The 17618-nt window shown below is 34.6% G+C and overlaps 1 protein-coding gene across 3 annotated transcripts; it reads left to right on the plus strand.

Annotated features, from left to right (window-relative positions):
- Nucleotides 1-1387: 1387 nt before the first annotated feature.
- Nucleotides 1388-16995, plus strand: LOC121388779 (protein BANP-like). 3 transcript variants are annotated; one of them, XM_041520276.1, is made up of 12 exons: nt 1388-1488; nt 3150-3271; nt 5231-5301; nt 6570-6745; nt 7568-7614; nt 7945-7980; nt 8831-8920; nt 10245-10320; nt 12477-12640; nt 13394-13626; nt 15179-15328; nt 15855-16995. In XM_041520276.1, the coding sequence occupies exons 2-12, from the start codon at nt 3154-3156 to the stop codon at nt 15972-15974; spliced, it is 1281 nt and encodes a 426-aa protein (XP_041376210.1). In that variant the 5' UTR covers nt 1388-1488; nt 3150-3153; the 3' UTR covers nt 15975-16995. The 3 variants fall into 3 exon arrangements, with proteins under 3 accessions (XP_041376210.1, XP_041376209.1, XP_041376208.1); XM_041520275.1 differs by lacking the exon at nt 1388-1488 and adding an exon at nt 1502-1672 and having other exon boundaries at nt 8834-8920; XM_041520274.1 differs by lacking the exon at nt 1388-1488 and adding an exon at nt 1503-1672.
- The last annotated feature ends 623 nt before the right edge of the window (nt 16996-17618 follow it).

Raw genomic sequence — 17618 nt, forward strand, 5'->3', positions numbered from 1 at the left:
GACTCTGCAAGCTTTGCAAAGAGGCAGTGGAAGATGAGGCACATTTTCTCGTGGACTGCAAACAGCTAGAAACGAACAGAAGAAAATATTTTATTACACTCGCACAAGAATTCCCAATATTCCAAACACTAAATAAATACGAAAAATGTTATTATATCATCAACTGCCCTAAAACACAACTCATTACAGTCGCACAACTCTGCTCAGATTTGGACACAGCACGAACTAGCCTTCTAACTAGACCCCCTGCCACTTAATAATATTTATTTATTTTAATTAACCAAATATCGAAGAACAGACAAAAGACAACAGAACCTGTTACACTACATGTACTTTATTAAACAAGAGTTGTAGTTTAGTTATTTTGATGTTAGCGTTTAATTTTATGTACTTTATTTTTGCTGGTCAACCAGACTATGTTTTTATTATACATATATGAACATGGAAATAAAGTTATTGTATTGTATTGTATATATATAGGCCTAATAAATGTTTACGAGCACATTGGCGTAAGGATGGGTGAGAGACGGTTACCTGTATTCTGACCCATTTCTGGAAGTAAAAATGTCACCAAGGCGCAAATTACACTTGAACGTGCAATCCGTATGGGCATACACATTTATATGCCCTGTTTATATAATGGACGAGGCTAAAGGTCCAGGACACCCGAAACTAGTTTATGCGCTTTACGTTAGCCTAAACCAAATAATTACATCGAGAACCAATCAAATATAATTCGCTGAACTAGATCTAAAATGCAGAATCAGCAGGTAATTGTGTGCATAGACATAAATTTGGCCTCCCCAGTCTGAAAACGTAAAGGGTGCATTCTCCCTCTGCCACCACCACCCCAAACCGCTACAGGATTTACGTTCAATTAAAGCAAGCGCTCCATGGCTTTACAAAAATATCGCTCGAATTAAAAACATTTATGACATAGGGTTTGATCCAGTGAAACCAATGACAAATGCTCGCAATAAAATCCATTACTTATAGTCAAGTTAACAAAGCCCTATAACATTGAACGTTCGTATCGTCACAAAGCTATCCCGTTATTTGAAACGCCGCTGTTAGCAAACGTTCGATAACGATACTCGCATGAACTAAACCCAAACTTGTGGCTGTGCCTCCCACATATCACCCTCCTACGTTTTGTACAAATATAACTTAAATTTAGGATGGGGTTTTTTTTTTGCTATAACTCGTAACATTTTAGTAACTAATTTCGAATAATTACTTCTTTTTATAATATCAAAAACTTAACAAACTGGTCAATATGTTTTCACGTTTTATGCCAAAAAACCCAGCTTCACACTTATTGATCAGCGGGAAGAGTATTAAAACCAGTAATCAAAGATCATGCGCAGTATCGTTCTTTCTCGCAAATTCCCGATCTCGACGCCATTTGTAGTTTTGCGAGATACCAACGAGATTTTCCAGAAAGTTTGAGATTTGGGGCCGGCAGATAGGAAGTGGTGATATCAACAGGTTTTAGTCTCATTATATTTACTACCAGTGACTATGATCGCTCTTGGGAAACGAAAATACTTATTTTTTACTGCCAAAACCTGCCAATGTGATATGTCATGCAGCTACGACATGGTTTTTCTTGGCGAAGCGAGAATACCTGCGCGAAATATAAAATTCGTCTGCTACGGCATCCCTTGAACATGTAAATGGTTCTGTTTATCTGTGTTACTAAATTATGTGGTCATTCTACATAATTCTGACAAATCTTTTGCAGTTTAAATTAGTGGACAACTAAGTTAACCAGTTTTTGGTCCCTTCGTTTTGACGCACCCAATATATTTTCGACCCAACAAAAGTCGTTTTACGAACAGGAAATGGCTACTTGGCCTTGTCCACTGACATATTATTGTTTACTAAATACATCATAGTATTAAATTTGACAATGAAAAATAAAAACCCCAAATACACCCTGAATATAGATGATACACAGAACTTTGTGTTTATTATATTGGGTGTATTGCCATTCAAAAAATTATTGTCAGGGTTTTATAATGAATTAAGCTCAGTTTATTTTTCTATGGTTAATCCTAATATGAAATCAAGTATAAACAGATATTGTTATGTGTAAAATTATTTTTGGCATGAGTTCGACCTGTACTCCACTTTCAATGGTTAAGGTTAGGTTTAGGGTTAGTCTTTAGAGCCGTGATATAGAGGGGTATGGGTCGAACTCTTTCCTTATTTTTTAATGAATTATTAATAAATTTATCATAACTTCATTCACATGTTTTTTTTGTTATATAAACAAATAGTAGATCCACCTCATTAATATTAATAAATGGCAAAACACCTTTCCTGCAAATTTGTATGCAATCGGTAAACAGTATAATTGGGAAAAAACCCAAACAAACTGAAATGCTAATTACACAGAAAAAGTAAACAAGACAAAGGTTGTAATGCCTTATTTGACAATCAGTCTAAAGTCTGAACACATTGTTAACAACTACAAATCAAATACTCTTCAAGAGACGTGGAAGCCTCTGAAGTATGTGACATAATTATGACATCATCACAATTGCTTTTATATTATAGCATGTTATGATGTTAGATTACATCATATCCTTTCACCTATCTTGGAGAGTATTCCATAAAAAAGGCAAAATGGCAGCTGGCACAAAATTACTATCATCTCTAAAAATTACAAAAATATATCCATTACTTTTCAAGATTTTACGTAACTTTACCCTCTATAACCTCTGGTAGTAACCCTGAAATTCTTCTTATTATTTTAATAAAATATTAAGCATAACTTTGACCCATTCCCTGTCAATATTTATAAGTAATTTTAAAAACTGTTTTGAAAAATGTTTTGTAGCCGCCTCCATCATGATATTTTCTAATACCCGACCCCTCTCATCTAGAGCATTAGGTAATTGTAGAATGGCCCCGAAAATAGTAAACATTTTATTTGTTAGCTATATTCCTCATCTTTTTTTCAGATTTCATTATATGTATAATTTATTCAGGTTTTTTTTTTCTTTTTCCAGAAACTTACCTGTTGAATTTTTATATTGATTGATATATTGATATTTGCATTTACCATAGTTTGACGCTCAATAGTTGATGTATTTTTCGTTCTGGGGTGTCGTTAAACATTCATTCATTCATTCTTTTTCCAGAAACATGACCACTGTTGATTGTGATGAAATGTCTGTGCATCCACGTATAATTGCGGTGGAGTCATCATCTGTTGTGACATCCTTTGATGATTCTAATTCGATGGATGAAGATTCTTTGAATGGTATTACTACAGTGTAAAAATAGATAATCTTGAAGTGTATGGTATACATTTTGGAAAGATCTAATGTCATTTTCTAGTTACGTTTACAAACACTTTATAATTGCATTAGAAATCTTTATAATATATAACAATCGGTTTACCATGACTGGTACATCACAGACCATGGTATGTACTGTCCTACCTATTGGAAAGTGCCTATAAAAGATAACTTGTGGCTTTATTGGTAAGAGGAAGCCCATGTGTTGGCAACCAATTTCTTTTGTCTCTTTCTCTAGACAAAGTGTCAAAATAATCATTTGTTAAAACACCAAATATCAGCAGTGTAAAGGGAGTTATCACTCTCCATCACTCCCCTGACTTTATGGTATGCATATGCTCATTACTCTCTTCCTCAGGTATATAGGACAGAGCTAGCCCATGAAAGAAAGTTGTGTAAGAAATTTCAATATCACATGGGATATTACACGCATGTTTTTAACGTGACATCGTTGGTAATATATGACATCATAGACAGTTTTAAATTAATATTTTGTTATTAAAACATTTATTATTAAAGCTATCTTGTTAATTTGTAGTGTTAAATTTTATTTAACACATGAAACAAACATAACAAATATGATAATGTAGTTTATGGGTCATTCCATGTCAAATCACCCAATGGATGTCACCTCACCCTCTCCGATTTTGTTAAAAGTTGGTATTTGGGGTTATTGGGGCTAAAAACAATCATATTCCAATTTTTAGAGAGATCGGACCAGCGGTTTTCGAGATATAGCCCACCCAAATTTGGCGATTTTGACCAAAATGGGCGTCGCCGCCAATATTCAAATGACCATATCTCAGTAACCAATCGGTCAATCTTGATGAAATAGATATTTCTAGAAAGGTAATTCCACAAGGATTCCAAAAATATGAGTACGGTAAATAGTGGTGACCTTTTGACCTTGAATTTGACCTTGAATTTGGCCATGTGGGACAGGTTACCTTGAAATTAACTCGCCTTGAACATTTAGCCCAACATGTTGTCTAAACAATATAAAAGAATTGAAGATATAATATTTCTTATTAACCTGTAAAATAAAGTCAAACTAGGCATACCCACGCCTAAAGTGCAGTATCTGTTGATTATAGTGCATGCACTACATGTACTATGTACTAACATGCAGTATGAAGTCCATAACATAGCGAACCTGTTGCTTATTTTGTTTCACAAGGTTCTTGTCCTTAGTCCAAGTCAATTTCCCAGCTTTGGCAGACCTGTGAAATCCTCACTACATCATTTTGCTTAAAGGGACACGCCCTAGTTACGGCTAGTTGTTTTATGATCTCTCTAAAAAAATTCAGCAAAATCGGAGACTGTGAGGTGACCTTTTTCCAATTTTTGGGGTGATTTGACATGGAATGACCCTTATTTATGATAAAATGGTCACATAAAAAAGTTACTTGTTCAGCCATCTTTGTCTGTTCGTGTAATATAATGGTCTATTTAACGATTGAATGAAAAAAAAGACTCATTATATGCAGTCATGTGGGATAGAAAAAGTACACTCTCGTGCAAGCCTAGTCCCAGGTCGAAATTGCCACCACCAAGGGTGTACTTTTTCTATCTCACATGACTGCATATGATGGCGTCTTATAATCCTAAATGGCTCTCCATAGAGGAGCAGTTATGACTTCCCTCAGTTTTGTTCTTGTCAAGATCTACATAGCTCAAAATTACTTAATACCTACATATACATGTATGCCAAATGGAATACAAACATTTTGGGAGCAATAGCTGTGGTAATAGAGAGGGTGTGGGTAATCGGAGAGGGTGAGGTGACATCCATTGGGTGGTATACATCACATATACATGTACGTGCATTTCCAACTGGTTTGATAAATTTAAATGATAGTATAAAATAGAATAGATACATAATTGTGTATTACATCCTTCAGTACATTTATGTGATTTTTCAGAAGTTACTGATCCGGTACAAAAGAAAAGAAAGTTGGATCTGGATGAAGTATCAATGGATCAGTCTATCAAGGTAATTTGTGCCAACAAAACTGAACAAGAACATTGTCAAAATGCTTTTTTGAAAATCTCATTCTTAGCTTTGTCAGTTTAATTCTTCTGTTGGAGAAAAAGCTTGAAATGTTATTTTAAACATTGCCCACTGAATATTCAAGTGAATGTATATCAACCATGTAGTAAATTCATTTAGGAACAAATTAATTAATGAAATCTTTAAAAAAACAGGATCTAACTGCATGCATTTATTAATCTGCTTTGGATTTGCCTTATGCCAGGGTTGGTGTGCCTTATACTGATTTTAAATATAGTATCAACCAATTTATCTTTTCGACTTGTCAGCGTGATTGGGACGGTGCGGTTGCGAACAAGCTTCATGCTATCAAGCCAGTCTTGGGAGAATGGCAGTCCTATAGACAGTGCAGGAAGGATATAATAGTCTTGTGTCGTGCTCGCATCGGTCATACTTACTTGACCCATTCATTTCTTTTGAAGAAGGATCCTCCACCTCAGTGTGAGCACTGTCAGTGTACTCTGACGGTACACCACATTTTGGTGGAGTGTCCTCATCTCAGAGAAACTTGAAAAGATATATTTGGAGAAACTAATGTGATGGAATCATTTCGATTCCATCCAGAACTTACCTTTCAGTTTCTACGTGATACTGACTTTTATTGTAAATTTTAAATTTATCTATCTGTGATATTTGTATTTTTGCACAGTCCTTTACACTGTGTTTTTATTTAATTGTTGAATTTTTATATTGATGTTGATCATCACTTTAGTTTTGATCACTTTAGTTTTGCATTAACCATAGTTTGACACCCAATAACCGATGTATTTTTCGTGCTGGGGTGTCGTTAAACATTCATTCATTCATTCATGCGTTTATTAAATGCTGTTATTGATTGTCATTTTTTATTTAAGATTGGGAGTTGTCTTGGCTTTGTAAACCATCAATATTTACTGAAGGTAGCTTAATAATAATTGGCCAGAACATTATAGGTTACTGGTAAAAATTAAAAATTAAATGCCGATTACAGATTAATGTGTCCAATTAATGTCCTTTGTTAAAGTTAGTTTAAGTTTTAGTGTTTCCAGTTAATGTCCTTTGTTAAAGTTAGCTTCAGGTTTAAATTTTAGTGTCTGATTAATGTCCTTTGTTAAAGCTTTTGTTAAGACTGCTCATCCCAAAATAATCCAGAGACTTCAAAAACTAAATCTTTCATGTAATATGTGCATCAAATTAATGGAAGCTGATATGTATTTCTATTTTTTTTTTAGCAAATATTGTTTAACATCAACAAGGCAATATGTTTACGTCTTGATGGAATAGAACACCGCCTTAATCACATCCAGAGTCGAACAAAACTGGTTGAAGAAAAAGTAGAACAGTTGTTGGTGATGTCAAGGCAGCAACCTGGCTCTGTAGTTCACCAGCCCCCTAATAGTAGGCGTGGGTAAGTCTTAAGATATTCTTACATTATTAATGGTTTTATTTCCACAATTACTGTTATCTCAAGTGTTGTATCTCGATGTTCTTACAGGCACTGCAAAGCAGGGGGTGGGGGGTACTCTACCCCCCCCCCCCCTCCCCCCAATAATTCTTGGTAGTTAATAAAAAGGCAGAGATCAATTTTACTTGTAGAATGCAGGAAATTGCATTTTAGGACATCTAGTTTTCAAAATTTTACAGGGTGGATACCCATGAACCCTCTAGAGGCTTTGCGCCCTCAATCTGTCATTCCCTCTGCAATGTATACTGACTTCCGTTGTGTCTGTCCAGTGATTGATTACAATAAAATTGATCAGTTTGGCTCTACCGATGTGATGATTGATTATAAAAATAATCCACAATTGATTGTTTGGGTTTCTTTTCATGTGTACATAAATCAAAAAGATATTAAATAGTTTTTAAACATTGGCTATTGGGTAATTATGTTAACAGGCCAATTCAAATTAGGAAGTATCTACTACAGACTTTACTACATATCCAACCAAAAAGCATATTTGTTTTAATTTTTATGAGCAATGGTTGATGATGATGTAAATTTATTAGCAACTGCTGTTTATCATTTTAGAATGGTGTAGAGAACTTTGTAACTTGCACAATGAATTGTGATACAATACTGAAAAAAATGTTCCATGCCATCTAGTCAGTATGTTAAATGGTACACTATTAGTTTGTGCTGGTTAGAACTATCAACTAGTATGCTAAGTTTCGTACATTATTGACCTCTTAAATAGTGGGATTCACACAGATGTTTTCCTCTGTTTTTCAGGGCTGTAATTATTGGTTTACCACAAAATGGAACCAGAATTGATTCAGGTAAGTACTTTTTGTTAGTATTATGTTAATGTTGGTGCTACTTATTTAACATCAAGGTGAAAAACGATTTTTTTTTTTTTTTTAAACAACTGACTATAACAGTAATAATTCTGAAATCGTTTTAGTGATCTGAAGAGATTGCTTTATGTAACTGTCAATTTTTAATAAGAACGAAAACCATCTCTCCACCATTTTTTTAATAAACATGTTTATTATTCTACATAACAGAATACCATTGCCTTGTTAACCTTGCAATATTTGTTAAATTTTCTTTTATTCCATATATACTATAATTTTTTATTTATTATATGATATAATTTTCATTTGCAGGTACTGAATTAACAGCTGAACAAGCCAATCAACTAGGTACGTTATATTAAAGAATACTCCTTTACCATTTATTTTAAAGAGAAATAGTTGCAAATTGTCTGTGTGGCATAAATGTTATCAGTGAAACTAAACAAACATTCAAAAGACAGGACAAATATGTTGTTATAAGTTCGTACACCGCAACAAAGAATTTAGATATAGCTTTTCTTTTTCTTTTTTAAATCAGAAGAATTTTCATGACAACAGGTTTGATAAGGTGCTAATTGATACAAATTGATGTTTGCACTTCCCAGCACCCACCTGGTATCCTTGTCTTCTGCTGCTGGTCCGACCCACAGCACTAACGGTCGCTGGTAGTTCGTAGTGTAGTAGGTGGTTACATGTGTCAAAAGTATTCATTGAACACTCTAAAGAGGTCAGACTAATCCCCCAGTCAGAGTTGATGGAAAGTTGTATGTGTTTGGTATGAATGGTACTGAAAAGACTGGGATGTCAGAGAACATTTTATTTTTGAAATATTGATTAACATCATTTCTATTCAGGTTCAATCACCATCAATGGACTTGTTTTTGTTTTTTTTTCATCTCAATTGTTATGTCAAAAGCTGGGGTATGTACTGCCCTGGCTCTAGGAAGGTGCATATAAAATATCCCGTGCTGGTGTGGCGGTGCATATAAAAGGTCCCTTGCTGGTGTGGCAGTAGTGGTTATCCTCTCAACCAAGTTTCAAAATAACCATATGTTAACAGTCAAATAGTCCTAGTTTAAAATGTGCTGAGGTGTCATTCAATATTCCTTTCCTTACCCTTTTTTTGTCATTTCTGGCGAGTGTTGCATGTTGGCCCTGTTTTAATGTGAAGATATCTCTTTTAATTTTTATTTTGCAGCAGCAGAAGCAGAACAGTCTCTGAACTCAGTGGATGGAAATGTCCAAAGTCTGGGACCAAACGTAACACTAATAACACTCAACACAGAAGGTTGGTTCACATACCTTTTATTATTATTATTTGCATTATATTTTGCACTTGAGTAAATTTAGAATTCAGAAATTATATACAAGTATATCAGTGCTTGTGGTTTTAAAATCGATGGTGAGCAATAAATGGCTCCTGAAATTATTTAGGAGAGTAGTTGCTCTCACTGTATAAACTTACAGTAATTCTGAGTGAATAAATTAACGACAAGGCGAGCAATTTTTTTGCCCATTTTGATATAGTTCTGTATGAGCACACACAAGCAGAAGCAATTGCTCATGTTAAACCATAAAGACTGGTATATATAAGAATTGTTTTTCATTTTTTAGGAATTTATCGATGTATAAAAGTCACAAATGGTATAAAATCGCGTAGCGACGCAATTTTATACTACATTTGTGACTTTTATACATCGATAAATTCCTAAAAAATTAAAAACAATTCTTATAATTACAAACAGTACAAGAAGTGTACCTTAAAACACTCAAAAATAATTTCTTTCGTTCTTACCGTCAACCATGTTCTGTAAATAAGCGTAGGAATGCATGTATACATACTATTGGAAATTGTCCGCTAAAAATAAAAATAAGTATTGAATCAACAAAAACAGTGTATATATCTTTATTGTAACTTCTTTTTAAAAAATGAAACAATTTCATGTGCAGATTTGTCTTGTGTTTTTCTATCGCAAAGTGACCTTGATATTAACTTTTGTTTACGTGTAGTGACTGTTGGTGTTGTGCGGTTATTTCGATCTTGGTCTTCCGTGATGAAGTATTTTTATGAGGTTTATGGAAGGATAACGCTTGGTTTTTTAGTGACGTCAGCCAATGAATACAGTAAATCGTATAAATTCGGAAAGTTTGTAATTATACACGTATATCATGTGGTGAAGTGGTAAAGCGCTCGCTCGATGCACGATCAGTCTAGGATCAATCCCCGTCGGTGGGCCCACTGGGCTATTTCTCATTCCAGCCAGTGCACTACGACTGGTATATCAAAGGCTGTGGTATGTACTACCCTGTCTGTGGGATGGTGCATATAAAAGATCCCTTGCTGCTAATTGAAAAGAGTAGCCCATGAAGCGGTGACTGCGGGTTTCCTCTCTCAATATCTGTGCGGTCCTTAACCTTATGTCTGATGCTATATAACCGTAAATAAAATGTGTTGGATGCGTTTCCTTCTTCTTCCTTCTGTTTTAGTGAATGGGAGAAAATAAAATTTTATCTATTGAAAAAACCATTTACCATTGGCCATAGTATGTGCTTTTCAATCTGTGGAAAAAGCATATATATATATATTTTTTTTTTTTTTCTTCTGTTTGCAGATGATTTTCCATCTGGTACGTGGCTGGGTGATGAAAGCAATCCTGAGATGAGAGTTCGTGCTCCCATTCTTCCAAGGTTAATTAAATATAGTACTCACTTTGTAAGCCACACCCATGAAATACTGTCTTTTACTGTTTACAATTTACACCATTTTTAGTCACTTTAACAATGTGTAATATACCTGATGCTGCTTTCCAAATATCTTTTTATTCATTTACACCGTTGATGGAGACATGCTATACACAATATTATCTTTTGTTATCCATAAGCCAGCCTTTCCATTTAGAAATAACTAACAGGAGAACAGTCGATTGCTCTTTAACAAAATAATTCATTTGAGAAATTTATAATACACATGTACTGTAAACCAGATTAATATCAGGGTATGCACTTGGGATTTTTTTTTTTGACTGGCCAGTCGTGTCACTTACAGCAACATTTTGACTCGCCCATTCAACTTCTGAATGGCCCGTGACCGAATTTCTTTAAAAAAAAGAACTAACTTAAATTGCACTTTGAAAACATGTTATCTTATTATACAATTTACAAACAATAATAACAACACAAAAGAAGGAATCACAACTTGTTTGTTTTGTTACAAACTGTTGTAATTAAATTATAATTATTATGTTGTCACGGGAGCCACACATACATCTGGAATGTTTTACCAAGGATCGGTCTTGGAATGAATACGGTGCTTTTCGGGCCGTATTGCGAGGAATTAAAAAAATACTAAGCTGACAGCAATCTATACAAACAATAATCACATCCGCTAGAGAAATAAACACACAACACAAGTTAAAGGAATAATCACTATTTAATTATGAAATGGGACAATAACGTAACAACAATATTTTTAAACCATACAAAGTAAATCACTATAATAACGTAGTAGAATATTGTGTCGATATCATGCAATAATGTGAGCTAGTATCATTCGTTAATGTGAGCCAATATCAAACAGGGAACTAATTACAAAACCTGACTGTTTAGAAATCTACACAGACTCAGAGGGTAGATTAAAAGTTTAACCAATAAATACTGTTACATTTTGGAACAAGTTACAACATATACTTTATCTATTGTTCTGTTCATAATAATAATACCACAATATCTTAACAAAGTCACAAACACAGCACTGACCTCAGATGAACTTTGGTTCCTTGGCTGATAACTAAAAGACACTGGACACTCAGTGTGTCAAAACATATTCTGGCTCTCTCCGCCAAAACAGGCTATGGCGTTTTATAAGTGGACTTTATGATAGGAAAGCAAATATTTCTTGGCTCTGAATTTTTGTTTTTGGCTCGAACACTCTCGACAAGTAACGTCACATGTTTCCGAAATGACGTTTGCGACCAATAACATGTTTGCCATAATGATATTACATGTATGTAACAAGTGTTCAGTGGATGTAGGTGGAAAAAGATTGAACAAACAACAACAACAACTCGTTTGTTGACAGGTTACTCACAACAACATTGTGAATAACCTGTTAAGAGTTCAGTTAATTTGAAGTTCCCACAACACACACATGCACAGGCAATGATAGCTGTTGTTGACATTGTTCGCAGTGACGACTGGGTGTTTGGTATAGTAGACTTGGTATATTCCGTAAGAAACGAAAGCATTCCAACACAACTAAATAGAAAGTAAAGACAGACATGGCTGAGGTGTTCTGATTGCACCTATAAAAACATTTAAGTGGCCGAGGTTTTCCGAATGCATAATCAAAATTGGCCTTGGCATTCCGAACTGTTTGATAGACTGGGGAAGTGGTCACTAGTATGTCCTATATGGGTTTGGTTGCGCAGATACTAATAGGAAACCAGTTGAAAACAATAAATAAAAAAATAAAATCAGATCTTGTACAAACATTAGTTATTTGCATTTTGATACTTAATACAGTATGCGGAAATTTTGGGTCACCAGGCAGGCGACACATGATACGGTTTTGACATGCCCAATGCTATTTTGACTCGCCAGTGGTGTTTGGGCGACCGTAAAGTGCACACCCTGTTAATATTGTGAAATAATTTCGCAAATAGAGTCCTTAGCACATGTAAATTTCTCAAATAACTGAAATAAGGGTGAGTATGTGGCAAATACAAGCCAGTGCTCATCTGTTTTAGAGAGAGAGACTTTACAAGTTAAAAAATTTAAATTATGTTTTTACCCCCAAAAGAATTCCACTAAATTTAAATAATTGTAATGTTTTAAATTTTTTTCAGTGACCTCCTTCACATACATTCCAATTGTCGTACTCCCGAGAAAATGGCACTGACAATGTTGGATTACCTGTTTGATAGGGAAACACAAGCCTGTTCAAATTTATCTGGAATGGGAAAACATGGGAAGAAACAGCTGGATCCGTTAATGATATATGGAATCCGGTGTAAGTTGGAGTAAATATCTTCTTCAGTTCTTTTGTAAATAAAAGGCACAACATAGCCACCATAGAATTTAATCCAGGCCATATATTTCCGAAGCTATGTTAGTGCTATGATGTTGTAAAATCGTCCTAAGCTGTGATGTCACTATGACACATGCCTTATTCTATGACAGTTTTACAATACTGTAGGGCTAAGATAGGGTCGAAAATATGGGTCCAGGGCTGTGCATTATGCTTGCCTGGAATGTGGTTTTGAATGATGGACAAGTTATTTGATGTAACAACTTATCCGGCGCCAAAACCCCCAGAAATTTTCAATATATTAGCAATATGATAATTTATGAATTTAACATTAGGGTTTGTTTTGATTATTTCTTTACCCTTTTTGTGTTTACTGAGGTTTCATTGTTTTCTTTGCCATGTAGATAGTCAAACCTGTTTTAAATGGTCACCCTATTAAGCATCCACCAGTCTTGTGATTAAATTGTTCTGTTATCCCAAATCGTAAAATTTATTGGAAATATCAGGAAGCCATCATGTTTTTGAGTCCTTTTTAATATGACTTGAGTTGCTGCTTAACTCTGGTTTACTACATAAAAGAACATTTTTATATGAGAGAGAGAGAGGTAGGGAGGGAGACGGAGAGAGAGAGAGAGAGTGAGCGAGTTTAAAAACATATACTCTTCTTATTTTGATTTTTAATCATTCTTACACACTTTCAATTGTTTTTTTTTTTTTTTTTTTTTTTAACAACAGGTCATTTAATTCAAAGATTTGGAATTACTGAAAATGACTGGCACAGAATTAAACAAAACATAGACTCAAAGTGTCGCACAGCTTTCAGAAGAAAACAGAAAGGAATGCCACTGACTGTGAAAGCTTTTCGTGGAAAGGCTCATGAAAAAACTATTGCTGGTGCTTTATCTGTTGACTGTCAGAGTGATGATGATTCTATGAATCATGAAGATTCTGAACTGCACATACATCAGGTTTGACTTTACTTCATCCAACCCTTGCAGTCAACATCAGCAGTCAGTAATGCTGATGTAAAAGCTGAAGTAAAACCAATGTCAGATGCAACTAATATGAAGAGATATTAGTACAGATAGAGAAATTCAATTCAAATAACTTTTGCCGCAGCATCTGCTTTTGCTGAAGCAATTTGTGAATTACAAATCATCACGGTATAAATGAAAAGATTTCGATAGACTGCTGTTAGCATCAATGTTTTCTACTGGTGTTTTTAATTACAGCAGCAATGCTATACTGCAAACCGTTATAAAGGGACATTCCTGAGTTTGCTGTATTGTAAGATGTTTCTGCCTAATACAATATTACTACGATTAAACTTATATATTATATATATTTTCTTGTTTAGAATATCAGTGTCTTTGTATTCAATGTGTTTCTGATCGTCTTAATATTTGTAACAAGCCCAAATTGGATTTTGTCTTCAAATAATTTCGTATGTACAAATAAAATATATTTTAGGAATTAAAATGAAATTTAACCTAGTACGAATATTAGAACAATAAGAAGCACGTTTAATATGCAACCATTAATATTTTATACAGAAAAATATATTTCATATGTAATTACAATCATTAAAAAGTCTGTTAGTTGATAACATCTTAAAAATTGCAGCAAACTCAGGAATGTCCCTTTAATAGATATTTTTAGTTTTTAATTTTTGTTTTACAACAGCAATGTCATAGATGTTATTTTTACCATAGTAATGTCATGTTACTTCCACAGTAGCAATATTATTATTATAGTGACCGGCCTCGGTGGCGTCGTGGCAGGCCATCGGTCTACAGGCTGGTAGGTACTGGGTTCGGATCCCAGTCGAGGCATGGGATTTTTAATCGAGATACCGACTCCAAACCCTGAGTGAGTGCTCCGCAAGGCTCAATGGGTAGGTGTAAACCACTTGCACCGACCAGTGATCCATAACTGGTTCAACAAAGGCCATGGTTTGTGCTATCCTGCCTGTGGGAAGCGCAAATAAAAGATCCCTTGCTGCCTGTCGTAAAAAGAGTAGCCTATGTGGCGACAGCGGGTTTCCTCTAAAAACAGTGTCAGAATGACCATATGTTTGACGTCCAATAGCCGATGATAAGATAAAAAATCAATGTGCTCTAGCGGCGTCGTTAAATAAAACAAACTTTACTTTTATTATAGTGAATACTACTTTCATTGCAGCAATGTTGTACATTTTACTTTTATATCAGTACCATCAAAGGTGGTACTTTTACAGTTGCAGTGTCGTGGGTGTTACATTCATAGCTGCAGTCATCATTGTTTTGTGTATAGATCTGTTGTGTTTCTGTAAATAAGTATTTGGTTAGTTCATAATGATAGACATCAATTTTAGACCCATGTCAAAATGGATCTATAGTGGGATCTGTAAATGTGACAATTCATGAAATAAATATATAAAAAGGGGTAAAAGCTATGAAACCGTCAAAGGAAGAAAAAAAAAAACTTTATTAGCTGTAGTAATATTTATGTCATATTTAATATGTATACTTTATTCTTCAGAGTGACTGTGATATTCACCAATCTATATCTATGCAAGGGGAGACAATTCAGCAAGGCGAGATTCAGATTTTACATGCGACACCCGAACAAATTTCACAATTACAACAAGCTCATCACATACAGATCCTGCAGGGAGATCAGGTTATAGGGGTAAGCACTGCGACTAATTATGTTGTTGGCTTAATATTGAATGATACAGAACTTTGAAGCTGCAGGCTCGCCTCGGCTTTAGTGTAACATCGTTTATACTAATGTAAAATATAAGCACAAATTCAGTGAATAAATTTGTGTCTTGGTATTAACTACCAACTACCTGGACATAAACACATACCATTTTCTTTTTTCATACAGTAAAAACACTAAAAAGGATCCACATTTTAGTGTTGAAATGGAGAATAATATAATTTTTTTGTTTGCCAACCGAGATTAGCTGAGAGATATACTGAAGAATGATGTGCAATGTTTTGAATGCTATTAGTGTGGATGATCTATTCCAAGGTGTGGAATAAAAGTAGAGCAGGTTAATTTTGACATATCTTTTATTGCCATAATGGTGTGAATAATAATAATACAAAACATATGGATTGCATACTGGGTTTTTTTTAGTTCTATTGCATAACATAAGGTTTTAAAAAAATATTGTATTCAAAACTTTTTCTTTTTTTTTCATTTACAGCAAATTCAGCATGGTGATATATCAGCATTAGGCGATGGTATTCAAGTTGCCACGGTTACAACAGATTCTGGTGAAGTATTGCAGATTCAGCAGGCACTTGCATCAAGTGTGACAGAGTAATCTGGCCCTGTATTGCTCAGTATTGAAGACAATTAACTCAGGAACTGATAAACCTTTAGTGATATATGTGGTGCTGACATTCAGCCGAGAACAAAATGATTGTGTTGTCCTCATCAATCACAAACAGTGCTCTACCAGTCATATTTATGCCTTATTTAGTAAATTACTCTTCTTTTTTTTTTTTGCTCATCATGCTTTCAAAAATTAGGGTCGTGAATTCTTAGAACTCTTACTATGTTTCTGGCCTCTGAAAATTGAGAGAACGATCGTTTCAATCTAAGTTTGCATTAGCGCAAGATTTGGATCACCACCATTTACTTCAATATAAGAGGAAATGGGTTACCAGGATTTACATCTCCGTAACCGATAAATGGGTCATGCAGATTTTCAATTCTTAGAGGTCTGATGTTTGTATGTATGCTGTTGTCAAAATCAGAGTATCAAATACACTGTCATTTGGCTGACGATGTCGGTTAACCAGGTTAATTAAATTACAAAGATGATGACTTCAAATGATCCATTGATTGGCAGATGTTTATTTATGAGCACTCTAGGTCAGTAAATGTCCGATTACACAAATGCCTTCCGTCATTGAAATCCATGTTAAATTGCCCAGCTAAAGATAAAGCTAATAGAACAGGTTCTCATTAGCACTAGTGGCATATACCATTTTGAAGACATTTTTAGATATTTGTTTATTTTCACTGCAAAACTGAGAATACTTCTGTCTGGGGTTTTTTGCTATATGACCTCTGCAGTACATAGAATCAGTTCTTACAGGCACAGCAGAGCAAGGAGTGGGGCTGGAATCAAAAATATTATTGGTAGTAAATCTGGGATGAATTTTACTTGAATGCAGGAAATTGCATTTCAGGACATCTATGTCAACTTGCTTCCCCTGTGCCAATCTAATTAAAATTAGCTCCACTATTACATGTGGATCTAACAGCAGCCAATTGGAGCTCATGTCCACCAATCAAAACCTTACTTGCAGCATCATGTAAAACTGAAGACTGATTTATTTTATTTTTATTTTTTATAAATAAATAAATATTTTTTAATGTAAAATTGAAGACTGATAACCCATCCCGTATGTATTGGTATGGTTCGCTGTACTGCGGCCACTAAAATAGACTCGCCCGATATTTTTAGAATTTGTATGCTCCATTATAACGTTATAAAAGGCGAAGTGTGATTGGTCAATATTAAAATTAGTTCTGCTGGTCTAAATATGGCATTCGTAATTCACATGAAACATATCGTATACCCTCAGGATAATTCGGAATATTTTCAAATTATTTTCAAATCACTGGCATGATTCTGCAAGTAAGGTTTTGATTAGTGGACATGAGCTCCAACTGGCTGCTGTTAGATCCACATGTAATAGTGGAGCTAATTTTAATTAGATTGCCCCTGTGCCAGTCTTACAGATGGTGCAGGAACTGATTCACACTGACCACCTGTTCTGCTGTACACCCATGTCCCAAAATGTAAACATAATATTACAAAATACATACAAAATCCAGCTACAGTACCTTCCACTGCAAAATATAAATATTTTTAATGCTTCTCCAGTTAGTAAAAGTGAATATGTGAACCACGACACGTGTTGCTATTGGGGACTATAATAAATGAAGACCTCTC

The sequence above is a fragment of the Gigantopelta aegis genome, chromosome 14 (assembly GCF_016097555.1).
Source record: "Gigantopelta aegis isolate Gae_Host chromosome 14, Gae_host_genome, whole genome shotgun sequence".
In the NCBI taxonomy this organism is placed as follows: Eukaryota; Metazoa; Mollusca; class Gastropoda; order Neomphalida; family Peltospiridae; genus Gigantopelta; species Gigantopelta aegis.